Source organism: Elgaria multicarinata, chromosome 4 (assembly GCF_023053635.1).
Source record: "Elgaria multicarinata webbii isolate HBS135686 ecotype San Diego chromosome 4, rElgMul1.1.pri, whole genome shotgun sequence".
NCBI classification, from domain to species: Eukaryota; Metazoa; Chordata; class Lepidosauria; order Squamata; family Anguidae; genus Elgaria; species Elgaria multicarinata.
In genome coordinates, this window is record NC_086174.1 from 92,312,965 (window position 1) to 92,339,209 (window position 26,245).

General features: G+C 41.7%; 1 protein-coding gene across 1 annotated transcript in view; it reads right to left on the minus strand.

Annotated features, from left to right (window-relative positions):
• Positions 1-25,935, minus strand: part of SLC16A10 (solute carrier family 16 member 10) — a 51,332-nt gene extending 25,397 nt beyond the window's left edge. Inside the window, exon 1 of the mRNA XM_063124781.1 lies at positions 25,232-25,935. Within this exon, the coding sequence (XP_062980851.1) occupies positions 25,232-25,682 (451 nt within the window). The 5' untranslated portion in view covers positions 25,683-25,935. The remainder of the gene's footprint in view (positions 1-25,231) is intronic.
• Positions 25,936-26,245: the final 310 nt, after the last annotated feature.

Genomic DNA, 26,245 nt, shown 5'->3' on the forward strand with positions numbered 1-26,245 from the left:
ACCGCTTCTAAGCGACCCCAGTGCGGCATGAAAGCGATCGTGTAATTTGCCTTTGAAAGAGCTGAGGAAGAGACGTCTTTGCCGCCACCGCCGCCGCCGCCACCCACAGACCTCCTCGCCGACCGGCGAGGAGAGCTCAGCTGAAGAAGGCAGGGTTGGGAGCAGAAGAAGCTCTCCACCCCGCCTTCTTTCCCCGAGCTCTCCATCCCAGCCAGCGAGGAGGTCTGTGGGTGGTGGTGGCAGCGGGAAGGATGTCTCTTCCTCGGCTCTTCCAAAGGCAAGTTACACGATCGCTTTCACGCCGCACTGGGGTCGCTTAGAAGCGGTCTCGGTACGACGTGCGGATTCCCCCTTAGTTCACACAAAGTATGGGTTGTCGCTGAAGCATGGGTTGTCATTACATGTGAAACCTGCACTATGGTTTAAGTATGGGTTATTAACCACAGACAACCCAAGAAGAGAACCCATGATTTGTTGTTGGGTTCTGAACTCTGGGTTTGTTTGTTAGATTTATTTATTTATTTATTTATTTATTTCCTATCTCTACCACCCAATAGCTGAGGTTCTCTGGGCAGTTCACAAAAATTAAAAAAAACCATAAGATACAATATAAAAGTTTAAAACTATCATATAAATAAAACTAAAAAACAAAGTAATACCTAGCAGCAATCCAAAGATTTAAAATATAGTAACAGATTTAAAACAGAAACTGCAAGACTAAAATGCCTGAGAAAATAAAAAAGTCTTTACCAGATGCCAGAAAGAGCACTATGTAGGCACCAGGTAAGCCTCTCTGAGAAGCTCATTCCACAATCATAGTGCCACTATAGAAAAGGCCCTCTTCTTAGTAGCCACCCACCTCACTTCCTTTAGCATGGGCTCCCAGAGAAGGACTGCTGGGAATGATGTTTGAGTCTGGGCAGGTATATAAAGAAGGAGACAATCCTTTAGGTAACCTGGACCTAAGCCATATAGCACTTTGAACTAGCCCAGACCTGGACCGGCAGCCAATACAGATGGAAAAGTACTGGCATAATATGATAACATTGGCCAGTCCCTCATTAAGGGATCTCATTAAGGGATTAATGCTGCCCTATTTTGGACCAGCTAAAGTTTTCAAATGCAGCCTCATGTATAATGCATAGTGGTAATCGAGACGAGAGTTTATTCGAGCATGAACAACTGTAGCTAGGCTATCTCTGGCCAGTTAAGGGCATAGTTGGTATATCACCTAAGCTGATAAAAAGGTGCTCCTTGCCATCAAGCCCACCTGTGCCTTGAGTGACAGTTCTGGATCCAAGAGCAGCCTGAAACTATGAACCTGATCCTTTAGAGGGGAGTGCAGCCACTTTCAGAACAGAACACCACTTAGTCATGCAGACAAACTACCCACTAATAGTACCTTCAGATTGAGTCTCAGGGCATGGCTAGACAAGGGGGGTGGAAGGGTATGTTCTTGAGATTTTATGATCACGCGATCCCCCCCTCAGTCTACACGCAGCGCGAGACGTCCAGGAAGGAAGAGGGTGTCATGCCCGCCATTTTTTTTTTAATTGAGAAAGAGCGCAGGAGCGCTCCTACAAAAATGTAAGTTTTTTTAAAAAATGCTCCTGCTCCCCCAACCCCACCCCTGATGGGCACTGAGCTCCTGAGGAGCTCCGCACGCCATGCCCTGGTCCTTGCAGTTACTCGCGAGGAGCATGGACAAACTGCAACACCCTGCCACATATCCCGCGATCTCGGGATCATCCCAGGACTGCAGGAAAAAACGCAACAGAAGTGTAGGGCAATATCCTGGGGCAAGGGAGGGATCATTCCTCCTTGTCCCCGGGATGCCCATGCATCATGGGGACGTACAGGGATGATCCCAGGGTGATCCCCGGGATATCGCCTGGTCTAGCCATTGCCTCAGTTTTTTGGCCCTCATCCAGTCCATTACCATGATCAGGCACTGATAAAGAACAGCAACTGCTTCACCTGGATTTGATGAAAAGGAGAGAGAGAGCTGGGTGTCATCTGTATATGATGACACCTCAGCCAATCCCATCAGTTTCATTAAGATTTTGAACAGCATGAGGACTAGAATAGATACCTGGGTTGATGGTACTGAAAGGCACTGAGAAGCTCAAGAGAGACTCCCCATATCACTCTCTTAGCAAAAGGTCATTCCATTGGCTGATGAAGGCAATTTCCATTCTGAAACCAGTCCTGAAGCCCAATTGAAAAGAGTCTAGCTAATCTGTTTTATTCAAGAGTGCCTGGAGTTGACCGCCAGGAATGGGTTGATGGCTATAGTTGTTAACACCATCAGGGGCCTGATTAGGGTTTTTCAGGAGTGACCTAATTACCACCTCCTTTAAAGAGGTCTCTCTCTCTCTCTCTCTCTCTCAGGAATTTACAACCTCCTGGACTCAGCCTGTTATCCCCTCCCTAATAGGTGTAATAAGCCATGAAGGAGTCAAGTACAGGTGGTTGACCAGACTTGGCCAAGCATCTTGTATGCATCCTCAGGCCTTAACAACTGAAATTCATCCAAATAAACTGAACAGACTGTGCTCTGGGTACCCCTACTAAAGGAACTGCATTAATTGTGGTGTCCAATTCATGATAGATTTGAGCAATTTTATCTTCAAAATGTCATGCAACCATGTCACATCCTCCTGCCCAGTTGAGAAAACCAAATCAAGTGTGTGTCTTTTTGGGCTGATGACATATTGAGACAGCTTCATGGTTGTCATGGCAGCCATGAAGTTCTGAGCCATCCCAGATCCAGAAGCCTTGGCATGGAAGTTTGGATCCCCCAGAACCATCATACTATGGGACAGGGTGTAGCTCAGTGTGATAGAGCACAGGCTTTGCATGCAGAAGGCCCCAGATTCGATCTCCGGCTTCTCCAGGTAGGGCAAGAAAAGGATCCTGCCTGAAACCCTGGAGAGCTGCTGCCAGTCAGTGTTGACACTAAATGAGCCAATGGTCTGACTCAGTATAAGGCAGCTTCCTATGTTCCTGTATTCCTAGGTGTCCTCAACACCAAATATGAGACCACTCTATCAGGTCAGGCAGGGAGACTGATGGATAGCAAAGAATAACAAGCAGAATCCCTAACCTGCCTAGGTTCCCAACATGAAACACCAGACACAAGCACTCAAGATCAGCACTTGAAAGAATAGGAAGGTAGAATTCCTATTGACCAGAGCACACACACCCCAACTGGGGCCTAAATCCAAAGGCCTGACCTCCTCTGGAGTACTCACCATTCCCCCAGTACCAATGCAAATATGTTTCTGAAGTGGTTTTTGATTACTATTGTTTTTGCTTTGTTTTTTAAACTGCTTGGTGCTCTGAATAGGCCCTTGAAAAGGTTGGTTTTGCTGAGATTTTATACAGTTAGTCTTACATGATATACTAGTTTAGTTATTTTGGATGGCTTGAAGGTTCCCTGTCACATTTTCTGTTAAATAGCCTCTAGCAGGGAATAGATTAAACTTTTAATACATGTTCCTAATTCTTAGAACATTGTTTCAAGTGTCTAACATATGCCACTGTTGTTGTTTGAAACATTTCATTTATATGCTTTTTTTTGTTTCAGCTTGTACTCTTTCCCCCACGTTTCCTATCCCACTCCCTTCAGCATACAGGAAACAAGAGGAAACGAAATGTTTCAACACAGAGCTTGAATACACAACCTTTTAACATCCAAACCAGTGTGGCCTTGCTTGAACAGCTCTTTTATTAATTGTGCAAATATTCAAACAGAAAAAAATATTTAAGCTGCAGCCCTAAGCATACGTAGTAGGAAGTAGCTTGTTAAACAAGTATAGGTTTGAGATGAAAGCCTTGCAATGGAACTATCCAGAAAGATTCATATTAGCCTTAGAGACAGCTTGGAAAACTTACTAAGTCAACCTTCTGAGCTTTCAGAAGCAAGCTATAATTACTTCAGAGTTGTATTATAACAATAATAAAAGTATAGCTAACAGAACTAATGAGATTTTTATGAGGTGGTATTTACATAATTAAAAATAATCATCTTCCTGGTCATATCCTGACTGTAACCCAGAAGATGGGTCACAGCAGAAATGCCATCACAATTCACTTTTGGCTTGTTTAAAATTAAGAGAAGGGGAGTATAGGAAGCAAAGGAAAGAGAAAAAGAGAGAACACACTGCTCTCATAAAGCTTCCTTGCATTGGTGCTTGGAGACAATTCTTATTTGACACAGGTATCTTGGCAAGTGGCCAGTCACAAGAATGCAATATTCTCAAGGCAAAAGGAATTTTGGCTGTGTTAAGCAAGGTTCCATTTTTACCATCACTTGACCATGAATATAAAAGAAGAAACTGGCAAGATACAGTATTTAAGACAAAAAGAAGTGAACACGCATCACATCAAACAGAAGTTATCTTGCACTGTACACATAGCACTAGTAATAGAGCGGTAGGTCTGCAAATTAAAAGTCCACAACTAAAATCCACAATTAAAATCCACAACTATTCATCCAAATTACAATTTGAAAATAATAATAATACTGAGATACGTTCAGCTGAAGAACGTATCTCAGAAAGATTATTTACACACTAACAAAAGCAGTTATTGCTCTGATCCTGATACAAATAGAAGTTACATACACGACTATGACAAAGATAATCAGATAATTAGGGTGAATTTCCAAAGATTAAATATTCATTTATTGAATGCTGATTGCAATGTGCACAAAGCGTATACATGAGCTTGCAACTTTATTAATCCATATCATCACTGACAACTGAGGGTTTTTTTTTCATGTTTCCCTACTGTCGCTATGGCCTCCTGCTGCTGTCCCACAATAGCAACAATCTCTTTACACAGGTAGAGAAACAGGAAGCAGCAACGACCATGTAGCCTATTCAGTGGGTGTTTTTATTGCACTGTTTTCCCTGCACACTGCAGGAAATGGCAGCAAGTTTCATTTCAAAAATTAAGTAAAATTTTCCAGGTCTTTTTTTTTTTTTTTTTTTTGTGATGGAAAAATGAATGGAAGGAGTAGGAGGCATTCAGGAGACAGATGTCATCATCTAAAGGACAAAAAAAATGAGCGAGTGTATAAAACGCTCATCTGATAACACTCGTAGTGTGCATTTCCATTCTACCATAACCTTTACATTTTACTCTTTATGGTATCTTTGAAGACTAGATGCAGCAGTGCTAAATAATGTTAAATTTAAATTTAAATTAAATATGAAATGCATGGGGTTTTTCAAAAAAAATATGTACACAAAACACAGACACACAAATTTCCCCAATATTTTGATGAAGGCTGTGAATCAAGAACAGGCATTTTACAAAGATAAAAGCAACTAAAAAAAGGGGGTTTAGTTTTCATCAGCACTGATATTCAGTGTTACTATTCAGAAACTCAAAAATCAGAGCTGGTTTTAACTATTAATAGACCATACATATACACTGGAGGTAAAATTCAGGTTAAGTATTTACATTTAGCCTGAAAATATACTCTCCAGCTTTTCACAGATGAAAAGAGGGACATTTGTATTTCACCTTTCTTTTATAGTGAATATGTTTGCAATTCTGACTTGTAAGGAGAGTGACAAACCAGGATTCTCTGTTTGGACAACATACTTAAAACCCGTCATTTAGTGGTTGCACTGCTGGGGAGGAGCAAAGCAGGAGTGAATGGGATGCATGTACTAGCACACAACCCATTCCCTGGAATCCTGGCTTATTGTGCTGTGCAAACCCAGCCAGTGGCCTGGTTCAAAGGATAAGGCAGCCCCCAGTGGGCAGAATCTTTCAAGACCAAATGCAGCAACTCTACGTATTTTGAAGTCAAATGAATCCGAGTTAACAAAATACTTTAATTTAATGACAATTTAATTAGCAGCAAGTGATCAGTCTTACAATGTGTACATTTTGTTCTACCTGCAAATTAAAAAAAAACTGGGTAGTATCCAATGATAGTCCTATATAGAATAGACCCATTAAGATGAATGGAACTTAAGTTCATTGTGACTAACTTAAGTCTCATTCATTTCAATAAGTCTACTCTAAGTAGGACTAATATTGGATACTACTCTATGTATAGTAGTATTTATATAATATTATTTAGAATAGGAGTGGGCTGTGGGCCTCCAGATATTGTTAGACTCCAGCTCCCATCCTCCCAAACCATTGGCCATGCTGGGTGGGGCTATTGGGAGTTGGAGTCCAACATTTTTAGGGCTGCAGGTTGCCCATCCCTGATTTAGAGAATACTCTTCCTCAGTGGAGCCAATTGAATATATTTTTTCTTAACTTAGAATTAGGTACTAAATTCAAGAGAGAGAATGATGCAATATTAAAGATCTGCTTTAGTGCGTATAAAAAACTCACTAACCTGGATGCCAAACCATAGAGTATTCCTGTGTTGACAAGGCACAGCTTTAATTATGAGTTGAAGTGTTATTTGGAAAGTCCAGATTCCTGCAATGCAGAGACCCTTCGGGCTTGTCAACCCTCAGTGGTCCCTCAATGGCTCATCTGTCTAACAGACAAGACACAGTACAGGTAGTTTGTAGAACCAACTACCTGGGTAAACAAACATGTATATCATTGGGAGGAAAACATTCCTTCCTTTCTATGAGATTCCAGATCTCCCAGCTGAGAGAATTGGAAACTGCCTGTCAAAATGAATCGTTAGAGTCATAAAATGCTCAGTTTTCATCCAAAAACCATTTCTAGGCCTCATAATGGAAATATCTTGAAAAATTATTGCAGCAAGTGCTGTGTATACCTCCCAATTGTTGCCACTAGAGGGTACCCTGAACAATCACTTTCCGAATCCTTTGGGACCTGAATTTCAGATGATTCATACCTATGTTATTAAAACTACTAGTAGCTGTTGGAATTGATGGAAAACAGAACATAGATATAGGACCAGTTCCCAGTGAACAATATATATTATAGCAGAATGGGATGAGGAAGGGATAAGCAGCTGAAAAGGAACAGACGGGGCTAAAGAGAGATAGAATCTATTGAATTATATGAAGTGGAGATGAAATGCATAGCACCAAATGGGCTGACATTTTGAACACTGTCCTAGCACAGTAGTTCAAAAGGATGAACCCTAACAGTCCAGGACTTCTGCAAAGGCACTACTGCTGCCCTTGGGCTGGCACTGTGTGAGCCATACTTCAATAGCTGTGCAGCAGCAGCCACTGCTATCATCCACTTTGCTTTGCTAAAGCTTAACCCAATGAGAACTATACAAGGTTTGATTTTAATTTTAATAGTTCAAATCATAGCTTGTGCCACTGCAATTAAGGCCAATTTATAAGATTAAGTTACCAGAATATTGGAAAACCATAACTTTATTAAGTAAACATCTTGGGATAGCAACCCAGAAGGAATTCTAATTAGATTTAAACACAGTCCAAAAAGAACCAGTGCTCAGATCGAGGTATGCTGAATTTGACAAATCACATTGCATAGATCCTATTTGCAGACCAATGAGATGGCAATGACAGTGGAAACAGTTATCTTTTCTCTGCCACTATTGCATTAGTTTAATCATGTCCAGCTTGAGAATTTCCAAGGGGCCATCTACATGCAGGGAAAGCCCTGCAGTGGCTGTGGATCTGCGCTGCATTGGTTAGACAATGCAAGAGCAGCTTCGCAGCCACTGTGGCCCTTCCCCATGATGCTGTGATTCAAAAAAGTTGAGGATTTACCCCGACTTTTTCAAATGGAGCAACATCAATATGGCACTTCTGCCATCTGCCATCGCTCCGGGGCCAATCCGGGGGCAACCCAGGGGTGGTGCCTGGTGGAAGGTGACCAGCGAGAAAAGGGCAGGGGCAGCTCTAGTACCCAGATGGTACTAGCACTCTCTCCTCAGCATTGAGCCCCAGATAGCAAAAACACAGGGTTTGAGAGGGCTTCAGTGCCAACCCAGCACCATGAAGACAGAACTCAAGTTGTACCTGTTTTTTGTCAGGCAGGAATCTTTATAAGCTGGTTCCTCTGTAGCTCACAGTTCGGCTTTTGTTCAAATCTCATCTAACAAAGTCACTCATTTGATCTACCTTGAGCTCCATAGTTGATGTGGTCTATACAATTTTATTTATTTATTTAGAATATTTATATACCGCTCCTCATTGAAAAATTTCAGAGCAGTGTACAAGGTAAAATGGAAATAAAAACAGAATAAAACAGTTAAAACAAAATTTAAAAGAAGCAAAAACAGAAATCCAAGGCTGCATGTTAAAGAAAGGCTTCTTGGAATAAAGATGTTTTCAGGAGGTGCTGAAGGGAGTACAAGTTTGGCGCCTGCCTGACCTCCAGAGGCAGGGAATTCCACAGGAGGGGCACCACCACGCTGGAGGCTCTTCCCCTGGTGGATTCCAATTGGAGGATGGATCTATGTGGAACCACCAGGAGCAGGCCCTCGGATGACCTCAGTGACCGGGCAGGTTGGTAAGGGAGAAGGCGCTCTCTCAGGTATCCTGGTCCCAAGTTGTTTAGGGCTTTGTACACAAGTACAAGAACCTTAAACCTGGCTCAGTAGCAAATAGGCAGCCAGTGCAGTTCCCTCAGCAGAGGAGTTACATGCTGGAAAGGGGCAGCTCCAGACAACAGCCGAGCTGCAGCATTCTGCACTAGCTTCAGCTTCCGGAGCAGCTTCAAGGGCAGCCCCACATAGAGCGCGTTGCAGTAATCCAATCTTGAGGTTACCAATGCCTGTACCACCATAGTCAAGCTATCCCTGTCCAGGAGAGGCCATAGTTGGCGAACCAACCAAAGATGGTAAAAGGCACTCTGAGCCGTGGCGGCTACTTCAGCCTCCAACAACAGAAATGGGTCTAAGAGTACCCCCAAACTATGAACCTGTTCTTTCAGTGCAACCCCATCCAGAACAGGCAATGAGCCTGTCTCCCGGACTCGGGAACCACTCACCCACAGGGCTTCCGTCTTGCCAGAATTCAGTCTCAGTTTATTGGCCCTCATCCAGCCCATTACTGAGTCTAGGCACTGGTCCAGGACCTGCACAGCCTCACCTGATTCAGTTGTCACAGGGAGATAGAGCTGCGTGTCATCAGCGTATTGACGGCATTTAGCTCCAAATCCCCTAATGACCGCTCCCAACGGCTTCATATAGATGTTAAATAACATTGGGGACAAGATGGTGCCCTGCGGCACTCCATAGCTCAATTGCCAAGAGGCTGAGGACTGGTCACCCAATGCTACTCTCTGAAAGCGACCCCGTAGGTAGGACCGGAACCACTTTAAAACAGTGCCTCCGATGCCCATCCCACAGAGTCGATCCAGGAGGATACTATGGTCAATGGTATCAAAAGCCGCCGAGAGATCGAGCAGGATTAACAGGGTTGCATTCCCCCTGTCCCTCTCTCGATAAAGGTCATCCATCAGGGTGACCAAGGCTGATTCAGTCCCGTAACCAGATCGGAACCCAGACTGGAATGGATCTAGAGATAATCAGTATCCTCCAAGAGTGCCTGCAGTTGCTCCGCCACAACCCTCTCAAGTACTACCTTCCCTAAAAAAGGAGTGTTAGCAACTGGGCGGTAGTTGCCTAATACCATCGGGTCCAGGGTGGGCTTCTTCAGGAGTGGTCGCACTACTGCCTCCATAAGGACAGCAGGGACCACCCCTTCCCGGAGAGAAGCATTTATCACCCCCTGGACCCACCCAGTCAGAACCCCTCGGCTTGCTTTTATAAGCCAGGAGGGACAGGGATCGAGAGGGCAAGTGGTCGGTCGCACTGCTGCAAGCACCTTGTCCACATCATCAGGCCACAATAACTGGAACTGATCCCACAAAATTGGGCAGATGGTGGCATCGGACACCTCAACTGGAGCTGCACTAAAAACAACTTCAAGCTCGCTGCGGAGAGAAGCGATCTTGTCCTCAAAGTGTGATGCAAAAAGGTCACAGCGGGTCCTTGACGGAGCCAGGGCCCCATTTCCTGGGGATGATGTTAGCAGCCCCCAGACCACCAGGAAGAGCTCTGCTGGATGGCTACTCGAGGACGCAATGGAGGCAGCAAAATAAGCCTTCTTTGCTGCCCGCACTGCCATGTAATAGGCAAGATTATGCACTCTACAGAATGCTCGGTCAACTTCGCTTTAAGTCTTGCGCCATTTGCGCTCTAGCCGACGTCCAGCCTGTTTCATTGACTGCAACTCCTTAGTATACCAAGGAGCAGAGCGGGCTCTACAGGGCTGGAGAGGGCACTCAGGTGTGATCAAGTCGATGGCCCTCCGCATCTCACCGTTCCACAGTGAGGCTAGGGCCTCGGCTGGATCACCAGCTCTCTCCACTGGAAAATCCCCAAGAGCATTCAGAAATCCATTGGATTCCATCAGTCTCCTGGGGTGGACCATCCGAATGGGTCCCTCACCCTTGCAGGAGGGTAGTAATGCCGTGAGTTCAAATCTCACCAGAAAATGGTCCAACCATGACAATGGGGTTACTTGGACCCCCCCCCCCAATCTTCAGACTACCCATCTCACAGCTTGGAGCAAAAACCAAATCAAGGGTATGCCCTGCTTCATGTGTTGGGCCAATGACAAACTGAGACAGCCTCATGGTTGTCATGGAGGCCATAAAGTCCCGAGCCGGAGCCCCAGAGACAGCCTCAGCATGAAAGTTGAAGTCGCCCAGAACCACCGTCCTGGGTTCCTCCAACACCACACTCGAGACTGCCTCTGCCAGCTCAGTCAGGAAGGATGCCGGGCAGCAGGGTGGGCGGTATACCAGCAGCATCCCCAATCTGTCTCTCTGGCCCAACACCAGGTGCAAACCCTCAAGGCCTGCTCCAAGATGGAGTGGTTTCCCAGTGATAGAGATGGAAGATCTATGAATCACGGCGACTCCCCCACCCCATCCCTCCAATCTATGTTGGTGCTGCACTGAGTACCCAGATGGGCAGAGCTGAGTCAGATCAACCCCACCCAGCTCACCCACCCAAGTCTTAGTAATGCACGCCAGGTCAGCCCTCTCATCCAGGATTAAATCATGAATAAGAGAGGTCTTATTGCGGACTGACCTGGCATTAAAGAGTAGCACCACATCCATACCTCCTTGGAGATATGGATGCAGTACTTGTAAGCCCCCCACATGCAATTAGGATCCTTGCCAAAGTTTTGTGGGGTTTTGACTAGAATTGTCAATTGTCGATAGACTTTCCCAAGCATTGAAAGTGGCAGTAGTTCATCCACTTTTAAAGAAATCAGTGTTAGATAAGGACAATCTGGCCAATTTTAGACCTGCTTTCAACCTCACTTTCTGAATGTGATTGAGAACATGATAACATATAGCTCCAGCAATTCCACAATAATGGACCATTCCTTTACCCTTTCAGTAGGTTAGAAACTGCTTTAGTGTCCTTGATGGATGATTATCTAGGGAGGACAATGGAAACACTGCTCTAAATTTTGTTGGACCTCTCACCAGTTTTCTTTTCTTTTCTTTTTTGTTGGATCTTTCAGCACAATTTTCCTGACAACATTTGCCCTGCAGTTCAGAGATTGTGTCCCAATGGTTCTGTTCTTTTTTGTCCAGTAGGACAAAGGTGACAACTGGGGATACTGTCAGCATCCTGTTATTTTTTATTTGGGGTGCCACAGGGCTTGGTTTAAACTGCAATTCTTTTAAAAGTCTATGTGAAGCTGCCAAGCAAGATCCGTAGCTTTGGGGGTGATTGTCATCAGTATGCTGATGACACCCAATTCTATATTTCTTCAGAGGAGCTGTCTAACTTGAACCAGTGCTTGGAAGCAATGGTCAAGCAGATGAAAATGAACAGAATGAAGCTGACTACATAGCAAAATGGTACAGTCATTTACTCTTAAAAATACAATCCAGGCTACACAATTCTTGTACTGATACAATTCACAAATCAGACAACACCATATTATACACAAAAAAGCATCACAGAAAAGTCCTTATTCTCAACAATTCAAGCAAATCACACAAGAAAGGCAAACAACTTCAGGGTCAACACAGTCCTTTGACTGCCTCCTCTGTGATTGTGACCTCTTTTAAGTAACTGAACAAGTGGCCAATAGCTTATTTGCTGCCACACAGAACTGTATCTCTTTAGACAGTGACATACAATTTTAAACTCAGAAAATGTTTCAGATTTCCTGTATGAAACACATGCACACAAATGCTGCTGGACTATGTCAATATGCTACTTCTGCCATTAGGTACATTTGTGTCACCCATTGCCCTAGAAAGCACATACAGTTTAATAAACAATTGATGTATATTTACTAGGCTTGGACAAGTATGAATATTAATAGATCCATTACTTAGTTTCTAAAACATTGTAGCTGCACTAGGTTTTGTTAATTCTAAGTTTACTTACTCTTTAATAAGCTTCGTTAGTTGTTTCAGGAAGTTCTGTTGTTTCAGGAAGCTTTCCTTAAATGATTGGCCATGGTTTTATCAGAACTTAATTGTTCTTTTAAAAATGTAATTTAAAACATGATGTTTTATTCTTTTATTCTATTTGTTGTTCACCACTCCAAAATCTTTTGGATGGGGAGTGGTATATAAATATTGTAAATAAATAAATAAATAAATAAATAAATGTTTTTAGATAAATTTGGCCTATAATGAAAGGTTCCATTGGCACTGCATATAGAGTAATTTATTGTGTTTGTTCTACATTTTTGTCAAGTTAGCTATTAGAATTCTGCTTTATTTCTTCATATCTATTTTTTGCTGTTTGTAAGACTAGGCATTTGATTGCGCATGCACACACACACACACACACACACACATGCTATAGCTTGCTGTTCTATGTGAACCTGGAGATGGTGGGTTGTTGGGATTGTAAATAAGCTATCCAGAACCACCCCAACAACCCACCCTCACCAGGTTCACACATAATGACAAGCTATGCCGTGTCCCCACCATGGCTCAAATAGTCAAAATGCCAGCCACAACAATAAGCCCCATGAGGAAGTTCACCCACAGTGGCTTTTTGTTACATGCAAACTGGCCCAGTGATACACATTTACAAAGCTGATTACTGTTTTGTAACAACAGGTAAATTCTGAACAGTACATTTTGTTCCACATCAACAGAGAAGCCTTAGGGCCTTTGGTAAATGCCAAGTCTATGCTTTTTAAAATTTGCTGTTATGAACATATCAATCAAACAGCATAGTTTAAAGTTATATTTGCACTCCAGCTTTGCTTGGGTATTTTTCTACAGATGCCTTTAACAATTAATTCTGATTTTTAAAACTTGCCTTTTTACATCATACTCAAAATTGCCAAGTAACCAATAGCAGAGGAGGGGACAATATGAGAATGCTGTCCATCATTAACTAGTGCATCACAGTGGGCAGAGTCAAATGGGTCACTTACGCCCCCGCCAATTCCTTTCCATCCTACTGGTTCCCCTCTGCAAGTGGTGGTCCCACTAATTCTATTGCACAAGTGGGACCCACTGGTTACAAAAGGGATATTTAGTGCTTCCTAAGGGAAGCCCCAAAGCATTCATTTCTGGAAGGAAGCAGGTCACTGAGCTTCTTTATGTAAACATCAGCACCTGGAATGGGGCTTGGAAGCAAACTGGAAACCAATGTAGATCCTTTAAGACTGGCATGATAAGGGCCCCTTCCAGTGCTGCCTGTCAGCACCAAAGCTACTGTGTTCTGCAGCAATTGCAGTTTCTGAACTGTCTTCAAAGTTATCCCCACAAAGAGTGGATTATAAGTGTGTGTGCATCCAGCTACCAATGGTTCCCTGCACCAAAAAAATGAATTGGAGTGAATCAAACATAAAATAGGGGGCGCAGGGTGTCGCATACTGAGATACCTATCCATGCTGAAAAATGAAGCTGGCAGATTACCGCAGCATCCCTAACTATGAGCGTAATGTGTTCTAAAACATCCTCCCACTTATGTTATTAAAACACAAACATTTTTATGTTCTAATACTATCCTAACTATTATTTAAATACTGGAATGAAGCATACCTATTGTAACCTAATATAACCCCAATGTAACAGTCATCTGCTGTAATGTCTATCCAAAGCATCTAAAAATTGAAGCAGCGAGTTTACCGTTCATTTTGCATAGCACAAAGACAATCATTTTGTTAAGCATATTATATTTTGTTAAGTGCAGCATATTTCCTTGAACAGTTTGATAGACTTCACAGTGCTTGACATTAATTACTTGCTTCAGAGGTAAGTCAGGTCAAACGTCCACTGGCAAAACAGGAGAATTTAAAATAGCAACTGCCACAAAACTTGCTTTACCATACTAACCTTTTCAAAAGTATTAATGTCACACAACTTTGAGAACAAACTTAATTTGCATCTTTTCTGTAACAGAAGCATTGCTTACATATGACTCTTCTGTAATTTAGATATAAATAAAAAGACTGCTGAGGAAAAGCAGAAAACAAGCTTTATATTTAATATTGCTCTAACAGCTGTGTCCAAAGACTTATGGATATTAGTAATTTACCAGCTACGTAAGTAGGCTGTTAAATCCAGATAATTTATTCCTCTTTTTGAGAGCTTTAGAAAACAACTGATAATCATGATGTCTGAACCCAACCACGATAAAAAAAAACCATGGTTTGTTAGCCACGAACAACCCACAGTTCACAACCGCACAACAAACCATGACATCTCTTCATGGGTTGCTCATAGTTAACCAAACAGTTTGTTAGTGCAGCTGCATTCAGACAACACAATAACCCATGTTTCAACAACCACCCATGGTTAATGGCAACCCATACTCAATCCTAGAGTATGGGTTATCATGTTGTCCAAACCCAGTCAATGACTTCAACATTTAAAAAAAAATGATTAAATTGCCCCCATGTTAAAATGGATGATATGTCATCTAACTAAAGCAGGCTACTCCCTGTTGAGCAGTTTGAAGCTAAGCCTATACATTATGAGAAACATGTAGAGCTGCAGTCAGTCCAAAGTATTCTCCTTAGAAAGCAGGACAGAAAGTTGAAGAAAGTCCTGCTCAGGTATTAAGCCTGAACAACGCACACCAGTGCATGAGCGAGAGTACAGAACCACAAATGCTGGCCCTGCTCTTTATATCCCAGTGCATACCAGCCCTGCCACCTCAGTTCTGAAGGAGCAAGGTTTGAAAATGGGATCTATTCACATTCACTTGAATACTCCATGAGTAGAACGTTATCAGGGTCCCTGATCCCACAAAAGGTTCTTATTGCATTCAAGTAAATGCAAGAATAACTGATCTTCACATTCCCACTCAACATGGCAAATTTAGAACTGAGGGGGTGGAGGCTACACACAATGAAGTGTAAGGGATGGAGGCAGTGTGCATGGCCCTGTACCCTAATATGTGAGTAGGGGCATGGCTTAATGCCTGAACAGGGCTGTTGGATTGGAATATTTTGGTGAAGGGGAGGAACATGCCACCACAACTGTCAATACTCAACAGCATAACAGGATTCAAAAAGAAAAACTGACATATTCATAGATATTTCTATCAATGACACTTAGCCACACTAGGCAAAGGATGCAACATCATTCAAAGTGTATGCCTACATTTCTTTGTGGACCTTTTCCCTTAAGCATATGCTGTCGTCTATTACAGGAGACAAAATACTGACCCTATGAGGGAATTCTTACGTAGTTGTAGGAATATGCCAGCTGTAAAACCCTCAACATTTTATGACTTACGCCATGCCATAGTAAAACTAAAGGGACTTTCAACCCCTGGATCATAAATAAATGGGGGAAATATGTGCTCAGAATTGAAACCAGTACAAACGAGGCTTTAATACAATGTCACCTAATAGTTCCCCATCCCTGATAGTTTCAAGTCAGGAAACATTCTTTTTGACGCTGTTCAGATGACATGCTAAACCATGCTGGTTAAGCATTTTGAGCTAAACATTATGGCTTAGCATGTTGTGTGAACCATGACTTAGCATATTGTGTAAACTATTCCTAACCATGGTGGCTACATAATCACGGTTTAAACATGCTCACTGACCATTTTTTGCAAAAGGGTTAGCGGCCTAGCCATAGCTTAGTGTTTTGTCTGAACAGGCCCTTTGAATGCATATAGATGAAATTTTGCCAGTCTTCACTCAGCAATGTCAGGCTTTTCCATTGTGAACCGATATCCACAAATAAGTTCTAAACATGTAATGACAGATCTCAAAGACTTTGGGCGTGAATTGTGCAACTTCCCTTTAGCAGATCTTCATCAAATTATATGATTCAGACTGCTACAATAAAAGATTAGAGACTAAACAAGAGAGTTTGCTTCAAGAACTGTATTTTTTTTAATATTTAATACACCCAACTGTATTTATTTAATACATCCAACTGTATTTGTGAAAGACCTAAAATGCACTCAAGTGGATGCCAACAGTAGGGTTCAAATGAAACTGTTTAAAAGATTCAAAAGATTTAATTTAATAAATTTATTTATTAATTAAACTTCATATTGGTAATAAGAATGTTATTTCGGACTTCTTACAACATAAGAAAATACTAAATGTAGCTTTAAGGATGCACACCCTTTGTTTCAGTTATATACATGCACACAGAAGAGCACTCAATTAGTTGTTCTGCAACCGCCACTTCAGACAATACTTTTTAAACCTATAGATTAAAAATCTGTGATGCAGAAACTACTGTAAACATATGATATTACTAGCGTCCTAGCCTGTGTTTTGAGAGGTACTTGAGAGATTCTCACATTATGTTTGATCCGACATAAATACTAACTTAATAGTTGTTAGGAAATGTGATGGCAGATGTGGATCAAATTAATCTCTTAATTAAATGCACAACTGGGACTTCCTTTTATTTAAACCATGAAAACCAAAAAGAATTAAAATCTAATAAAGTTTTTCAGTTAAAATTTAGCCTACAAGCCAACAAAACTAATAAAAATGCTCTTGCTGAGAACCTGCTTTTCCCTGTCTCTATGCCACTATCTATCAAAACTAACAAAAAGAAGTTTTGTAGTCTTTGCACCATGAATAATCACATAATAAGGTTTAATCAAAGGTCACAGATATGGCTTATCACACTTCATAGTAACGGCAGTAAAAACAACAAGTCAAAGTTTAGGAGTAATGCATTTGTACAGGCTAAAATCAATATGCATTTCTCAGAGGGTCTGACTTATTTTTAAAATCAAGATTTAAGATGTCTGTGCATTCTAGCTCTAAAGCTCATACAAAGCACTTTATTTTTATGGAAATGTATTAAAGAACCAATGACAGGAAACAATGTTATACTCAGCAGTTATTCTTAGTTTCCTGAGCAAATCTTCCATTCTGCTTTTTCTGTACCCTAGCCATTAACCAGAGCATCAACACAGGGATCTCACCTTGTCGTCTTCCTCCTGGAACTAACTTTGTTTAAGACTGAAATCCTATATGCACTTACCTTGGAGTAAATCCCATCAAAATCAATGGGGGTTACTTTCAAATAGGCATGCATAGGATGGTACTATAAATGACTTCAACCTCACCACTTTATTTTGGATTCTCAAACTAACCTTCTTCCTTGGCTTTTTACTCCACTCCTTTGTGAGCCTAGTGTGTGTCATCTTTTACAGCCAATTTTCACATTACACACAGAGGCCTTAGCTAGACCTAAGGTTTATCCCGGGGTCGTCCCTGCCTGCTCCCGAGATATCCTGTGTGTCATTTACATGAACAGGGATGACCCCGGGACAATCCCAGGATAAATCTTAGGTCTAGCTAAGGCCATAGTGTGCTCATGTGTCTGTTTTTAACTTTAAATAGCTAACACCAAAAGAAGTGGGGAATTGGGACAGGGATAACAGTAAAGGGAGAGGTTGGTTGGTTTTTAATTGTAGTGGCAGCTTCCTTCCCTTGCCACTTAGCATGTTTTGGGGCAGGGTAGATTGAAAAGAGTTTAAAAAATAACCCTTCCCTTTTGCCATGGTCCCATTCTTGATTCCCCCTCATCATGAGAGAAATTTAAAATAAAAAAAACCCTACACAACACCAAACTACATGTTTAATATAACATGCAATTTCAACCTCAGATTGTAAACTTGAGGGCAGGACCTGTGTCTTTTATTTTGTTTTATCTATAACTTGTAATTACTTTAACAACAACAAGTCTTGTGGCAACTGAAAGACTATCAGATTTATTGTAATATAATTAGATGTATTGTAACATAAGCTTTTCTTGATTCCACTTCAGATGCACGAAGTTCACAAAAGCTTGTGCTACAATAAATTGCTTAAGTATTGTAAAACAGTCTGTTTACATCAACAGACTCGCAATGTTACCCATTGGACATAAGTACTGTAGGCACTCTAGAAATACAAAAACTATGTGCAGTTCCCAACAGTGAATGGAGATACTTAAGTGCACTATCTTTTTCGAAAGAAAATTATTCACGCAGCCTCTGTAGGGAAAGACAAAGCAAAGCACTGACAAAAAGAAAGAAAATAGGGATGCAAAGGACCTTCAAGTCAAGTATTCAATGCTTAATTGCCAAGGAAAAGTGAGGAATGAATGGCTTGTGCACGTGTAAAGCTCAGTGTGAATATTCTTTGGCAATCCTGACCCAGATCCATCCCATTTCTCTCTTGCTACCCAATAAACTGAACAACAATAGAGGAGGAAAATGCACACACTGGGATGGTTCATGTGACAGTCCATGGTGAGTTATCTAGCCCAAGGTGAGGCTGCAGTGTATTTGCCTACCATTTTGAATACCGGGGGGTGGGGTGGGGTTGACATGTCATGCTTTTCATGGGTTATGAGAAGGTTGTTTAACTCTCAAATAACCCATGCTTGCTAGGTTCACAAGACACAACAAACCCCTAACAGAGCTTAGATATTCAATTTGGTTCCTGCTCATCCATATCTGATGATTGTTAAGCCACTGATAGGTCCAGATTTTCTACCAAAAGACTCCGCTCTTTTCTGTTCTTTCTTCACACTTTCTATAGTCACTCCACTAATGCTGTGGCAGTATCAGTTCCACAGTGCAGTGTGTGCTGGCCACAACTAGGCTGAAACTGGTCTTGCTATCATACTGGCAGGTGCTTTGCTAGCCCAATATTAAAATTTGCTTTAATGAAGGTCTAATTATTTGACCAGCAATTTAACACAAATTCTACACTACTACAGAGTGTCAGATAAACTTTTATGTTTTCTTTTGAAAAAATAGTGTTAGTATTTTCAAACAAGGGCTATAATCAGATAACAATTTCTTATCCTCTTGTTTCCTATTAGCATTCAATGTTAAGTTTAAGTAGTTATGTAAGATGTAATGGAGATTTTTTAAAACTCAAGTTTTACAAATTTAGGCACTACTGACTTTTCAAAATATATGGGTTGAATTCCAGAAAGATCCACACAGCAGTTGGCTTATTTCCCCTTCTTGAATCAGGCCTCACTGGGGCCACTCTGGAAAACTCCAACCTTTGAGGGCACAAGGACTGCTGTCGGAAGCTCCCATGCTCACACAGACAACCACTGCATCTGGAATTTTTGATCCTACAGTTGCTTAATAGCTATATAATAAAAGAACAAGCATGTGAGGCTCATAGTACTCTAATTATTTGACTTTTCAGAATACTCAGCAAGTTTTGACAGTTCTGTAAGCTTTCAGAACTTTTATAAGAATGAAGTATGCCTCCAGCCCAAGTCAGAGCAATTATCCAAAGATTACTGCTTATTAATTCACTTATCCTCTTCAGTGAGCAAAAATAATGGGGATTAGGTTGCCTTCACCTTTTGTGAAGTTCATGCTCAGTTTCAACCAGATGCTCGCAGTCATCATAATTAATTATAATAGGAAGACATACTAATTGGATTATGTGATACATGTACCCATTTTTTTTCCAGTTGGAAGTAGATGTTTCTCAAAGCAGGTTTTCAAAGTAGTCAAATAAAAGTAGTACTAGAAATAAATGTGTTCTCTCCAAGAACAGTGTACTCAAGTATCAAAGCAAAGCAAAAACTATTGCCGACCATTCAGCTGCGGAGGGGGAACCATTTTTGCAACCTGAAACTGAGGAGCAAACTTCAAAAAGATACTATGCAGATCCTGTCAATAAATTCAACAGGACTTATTCCCAAAGGAGTATAGAACTCCAGGCTAGAGATGTGAAGTCCCAGGAAAAAAACGGAAACATTTGGGGTGGGGGGGAAACATTCTTGAGTTTTGGTTTTGGGGGTTTTCTGAAAAATTGGGGGGGAAATGAAGAAAAAAATGGATTATGGAATGTTTTATTTTAGGATGATGAATAAAACGTTTAAGACAAGGTGTTTATATATTTACTTCTCCAAATGATTTCTAAAATCTATGTGCAGTATCAGATTCTTACAATTTCTATGCACCGAGAACAAGCAAGTCCTAGGTTGCAAACTGAGACTGCAACTCTCAAATGCAAGAACAAGATGCATTTCAGCCTCTAGGGGGCACTGCCATTGAAGCAGAGACTTAACTGATAGTGACCGCTATAGCTCAGAAAATGAGTCTGATTAAATTCCATGCATATTCATTGAATCTTGGTCCCCACTTTATCTCAGTTCTTTTTATGGGAATGGGTTCTTTATGTCTGCTTGACACTGTGGAGGACTAGCGGAGACATAAATAATTTTCTTTGTTACTAATATTGATGGTCTCTTCTACTTGTTGTTGTTTTTAATTGTTTCTTGCCTGCTCCTCATAAACTGGCAAAACCGAAGAAGTTCCTTACAATTCAGGAGCTTGTAGCTCCATTTGTTACAAAAAAGGTAAGAATTTTAAAAAGTAAATTCAATTTGCAATAATTGTTTGAATACACTGTACTTTTAATATACCAAATGTGATCATTTTATGCCTAACCAACTTGTACATTTTATGTTCCTAAAATAACAAAGTGACTTCTAATCTGTAAAAAGTGCTAATATTGCATTTTTTCCAATTTTTCAAAAACAATACATTTTTTCCTGAAACCACACCCGGGGAAAAACCAGTTTTTTTCCATGGTTTCAAAATTTCCAGAAATTTTACATCTCTACTCCAGGCTAAAACTAAGATCAACTGATGGTCAACACAATTTGAGATGCTTTCATCAGGATCAAATATATAGTTTTATAAACATTGAACACTACCTATCCTTAAAATGTAGATGCTATCATTTACACCTACGTCACTAATATCTTTAAAGATGTTAAAGTTAAACAGAATAATCCAAACAGGAATGGGATTAACAAATTTTTTCAGGGCAAATAACCACAAATTCTCTCTATTTGATTCATTTCCCTTCTGGCTTTCCTAAGACTCTTGGTACTCAGCAGGACACTTTCTACAGTTGCTAAAATTTGTTTTGATACAACAGAGAACCACTTCTCAATGCTTCTATTAATTTAAACAAGATTTGTTATAGCTGACTATTTATTTATCTTTTCTTACCATCCAAAAGAAACACACTGTTTATTACAAAAGGAAGCAAATTTGAAAGACTGCATATGTTAAGGTTGAAATGTTACAGCACTAGGATTTTTTTGATGATTTCAACATTAATTCAAAACAGCTGTTCACAAATAATGACAATTTTGCACATTAGAAAAATTTGGATGAGTACTGATTTGTGTGAACATTCCTGATTAACATTTATTTAAATTAAATGACACTAAAATCTGTGCTACGTTTTTGCAAATAGCTAGCATATGACAATAAATCCTATCAGAAAAATCAGATTTTTAAGTTGGTGTTCAGACTACAAGAATGGAAGTGTACTGATCCATCGTGTGTTTTTGATAAGCTGTCTTACAGTTTAAACCAACAAAAACTCTTCTCTCTCGCACGCGCTAGTTTTTATTGTTTGTAGCCAATGGGCATCACAATACAAACACAGGTATTTGTCTAGTTTGTCACTGACATTTTCATATGAAAAGCTGCTCTAATATAGTTTCATAACCCACAAATTTGTGTACATATTATAGGAAGCTGGACTACTGAGAAAGATTTCATCTACAAATTCAATATCTACTTTTGAACAAATTGGCTTTTTGGCTTCAGGTCCTACATCTTTGAAACAGGAATTAACAGAAATCTACCTTACAGAGTTTTTGCAAAGATGAGTGAATAATAATTTTAGCCAATCATAAGAACATAAGAGCCCTATGTAAGAACATAAGATCACAAAGGCCTATCTAGCCCATCATTTTGTTCCCAGAGTGGCCAATAGGCTTCCAAGATGACTGTGGGAAGTCCACAAGCAGAACATAGCCTTATCCTCAATTAATTCGTCAAATTCCCTTTTAAAGTCATCCAAATTGGTGGCCATCACTACATCTTGTGATAGTAAATTCCACTGTTTGACAATGTGCTCTGTGTTCTGAATCTCCACAATTTACCGTAGTTTCATTTGATGACTCTAGGTGGGTGGGTGGGGGACATCTCCCTATCCACTTTTTCCACAAGGACCTGTTCAGAGGACATGGTAAGGCACAATGGTTTAGCATTTTGAGCTAAACATGATTGCTTAGCATGTCATATGAACCATTCCTATCCATGGTGACTTCATAACTATGGTTTAAACACACTCACTAAACATTTGCTGCAAAAGGGTTAGCAATCTAACCATGGCTTAGCATGTTATCTGAACAACATCTTTAACTGCATTTGCCATTATAATGCCCATTTCCCAGGTCCTATTGAAGCTCTCTGCTGTCTCATTTTGTTTTAACCACCCTAAATTAGTTGGTGATATCCACAAATTTAGCTCACCCACAACAAGTTAAAAAGCAATGATCCCAGTATAGATAGTTGGGGACCTCACTATTTCTATCACTCCATTGCAAAAATGTCCACTTTCGGTTGTTTAACCAGTTACAAATCCATAAGAGGACCCCTCTTCTTATCCCACAATTACTAAGTTTGCTCAGGAGTCTTTGATGAAGGACTTCGTCAAAATTTAAGTACACAGTGTCACCCTCCAAGAAATCTAAACGGTTAGTGAAGCCAGATACACTTTTGCAGAAGCCACATTGCTTCTCCTTCAACAAGTGTTGTCCTTCTAACACATTTGATAATTTTATTAACACACCCTATGCACCTTACTTAGAAATAAATCCTACTGAGTTAAATGGGATTTGTTCCCGAATAACCATGCATAGAATTGCAGCCTCAGGAACTTAAGGGTGCTATATAAATTATAAATACCAGATTTCATATCCAACATAGATATTGTTATCCCAGTGCTGCACACCATTATCTTTTAAGTCTAAATTTGTTGGATTTTTATTCTTTCAGGGGGGAAATGCTGACTGTATTTACAAATTTTTCACAAGTTAGTCAGAAAAAGGAAGAAACAGAAGCTATGCTAAACTTATATCCAAGTTCAGACATCTGCTAACAATAGGAATTTTGAGTGGGTGGAGCCAAAGAAGAAGTGGTGGAAGTGATGTATCAGGATTGGTAGGGCATGTAGCACTCCCACTTTTTGAGACTACTCTAGTCAATACACCCTCCATACGCCTTTCAACATTTTATAAGTCTACTTTATTCCCTAGTTAAATCTCTTTCTCTTTGGGTGCAAAACCAGGAACCCTGCTTAGGAGGAACCTGCTCTATGGACCGCACACTGTAAAAATCATGGATCCCACACTTCACAGCAGCACCATTGAGTGAGAACAGGTATGGATACTTTGGGTTTTTATATGGGATGCTAACAAAGCCACCATAACATCACAGTTCACATCTGTGCCCATATATTGCACTGTAACTATCAAGAATCTGGCATTTCATGCTCCTGCCATTTAATAAATGCCTTTTTATTCACTCAGTATTTTAACACTTAATTTTAACTTAAATTTAAATTATACTATTTTAGCTCTGTATTTTAACCTTATATCAATTTTGCTGCGTGGGTTTATCCTGGTTGTGCTTTTTATATTGTATTTTGTATTTGTGTTTTAACCTGTTGGTTGTTTTATGATGGTTTTAATTTTTGTGAACCGCCCAGAGAGCTTCGGCTATTGGGCGGTATAAAAATGTAATAAATAAATAAATACATGAATCCCAGACATGGATCTGTGCAAAAACACAGTTGCAAAGCATAGACTTTCTCGGGTTTTATACAGGATTCTCAAAACTATCAAAACACAGCTCACACCTGTGTACTCTGCCAAAAAAGTCACAGATCCAAGGCTTCAAGGTGCAGCCCATAGAGCAGGTGCCTCCTAAGGCATGCATCTAAAGCATGGATCCCCTGGGTTTTTATATGAGATGCTACCACAAAGTTACCACCAAATCACATCCATACCCACAGATTGCACCATAAAAACCATAGAACTGGGGCTTCACAGCATAGCATTGCATGGTGCAAAAACATGGTTCCAAGGCATATATCCTCATAAATCCCCTGGATTTTCCCAGGTAATCTCCTTTCCAAACTGCAACCAAATCACAGCTCACATCTATGTCTGAGGACTACAACTGAGGGGGAAAAAACCATGATTCCTGTCAAAACACAGCTCACATCTGAATACTGCACCAAAAAAGTCACAGATCCAAGGCCTCAAGGTGCAGTCCATAGAGTAGGTCCTAAGCATTGGACCTCAAGCATGGATCTCCTGGATTTCTATATGGAATGTTACCACAAAGCTACCACCAAATCACATCTGCACCCACAGATTGTGCTGCTGTGCACAAAATCATGGATCCTCTAGATTTTTACAGGGCATGCCATTAAATTCACTGTCAAATCACAGTCGTGTTTGTGTCTATTGATTGTACAATAAAAGTCAAAGACTTGGGGTTTGGGGCCACATGGGTGTTAAAAAAAAAACCCACCTCAGTGGCATCTACTTTCTATTCTTCTCTTCCCCAACCTGGTGCTCTCCAGATTTTTTGGGCTTCATCACCCAGCATACCGAGCTGAGGAAAGCTGCTCAATTCAGTCTCTACTGCACACCTGCAAACAAATGACAAAGACGCCTTTGGGGAACAAGGAAGGGGGAGCTCTCCGAAGTTCCATAGGAACTCACTGCAACTGCGAGCGCCAACTGGACCTTCAGAGAGCTCCCATGGTCCCCAATGGGCATCCCATTCATTCGTTACCCCCACCCCTTCCACGGTTGGATACTAAGTCTCATGATCCCTCTTCTCTTGCATCTCTCTGGGTCTCTAGGTGTCAAAACAGAAACCTTGGTTTGGAGGCAGTTCGGGAGGTGTTACTCCTTGCCGTGCCTTCCGCCTTTTTTATTGCATTTCCCTCACCTGTCCTGAACATTAGTTGCGGGTCTTTGGGGTCTCCGAATTCCTTAAGCATGGACTTGAACAGGAGCCCGCACGAGTTCTGGATGCCGAAGACCGCCCCGTTGCACCACATGGAGGCCAGCATGACCAGCCAGCCCCAGCCGCCCTCAGGGGGCTCGAACGCTGCGTCTTCCTGCTGCTGGCTGGGCTGCTGGCTGGGCTGCAGCAGTTCCCCCTTCTCTTTCTTCTTCTCCGGAGGAATCGCCGCCGCCACGACGGCCGTCATCAGGGGAGCTTCCCCGGCTCCCTCTGCCGAGGCAAGGGGCACCTCGTGCGGGCACCATTCCCCGTTCTCCTGCTTCTCTTCGCCGTCCACCTCCTCGCTTTCTTCGAGCACGGGCGCCGTGGCGGCAGTGGAGGCGGCGGCGGCGGAGGCGTCCCCTGCTCCCAGCTCCTCGCTGACGGGAGACATACTCGCGGCGGCACCAGCGCTAAATCGACGACTGAGGCGGCCTGAGGAGAAGCGATTACTGCTTCCTCGGTACCGCTACCATCCCCCGCCTAGCCGAAGAGGGAACGGGGATATTATGTATCTAACTTATCCGCGGGAAACGGTTCCTCTCGCGCTCTTGTGACGACGTAGCGCCTCTCTCTCTCTCCTACATATGTTTGAAGCGACCACCACCCTGCGCCTGCACCGCCTCACACACACACGCGCGCGCGCGCCGGCCCTTGAGGGTGGTAAATCCGTCCAAGACTCCTCCAGGTCCATTTAAAGGATCAACCCCCTAGGGGCGTGTTCGCCCCACCCTCTTTGCCCCCTCCACCCCAATCCTGAGGCTCCCACTGGTTGGGGGGGACGGTGAAGCCCCGCCCCCTCCCAGCGCCTGAGGAGGAGGGGGGATCGAGGATAGAGTACGGCGTGCCTATGGATGAGGAAACTGAACTCGGGCAGGCAACGGTGTTCGGGAAGGGTGGGGGAGCGGAGTGTGTCTTTTCGTGTATGCGCGCGCGCATAAGTCAAGAGTTAACGAC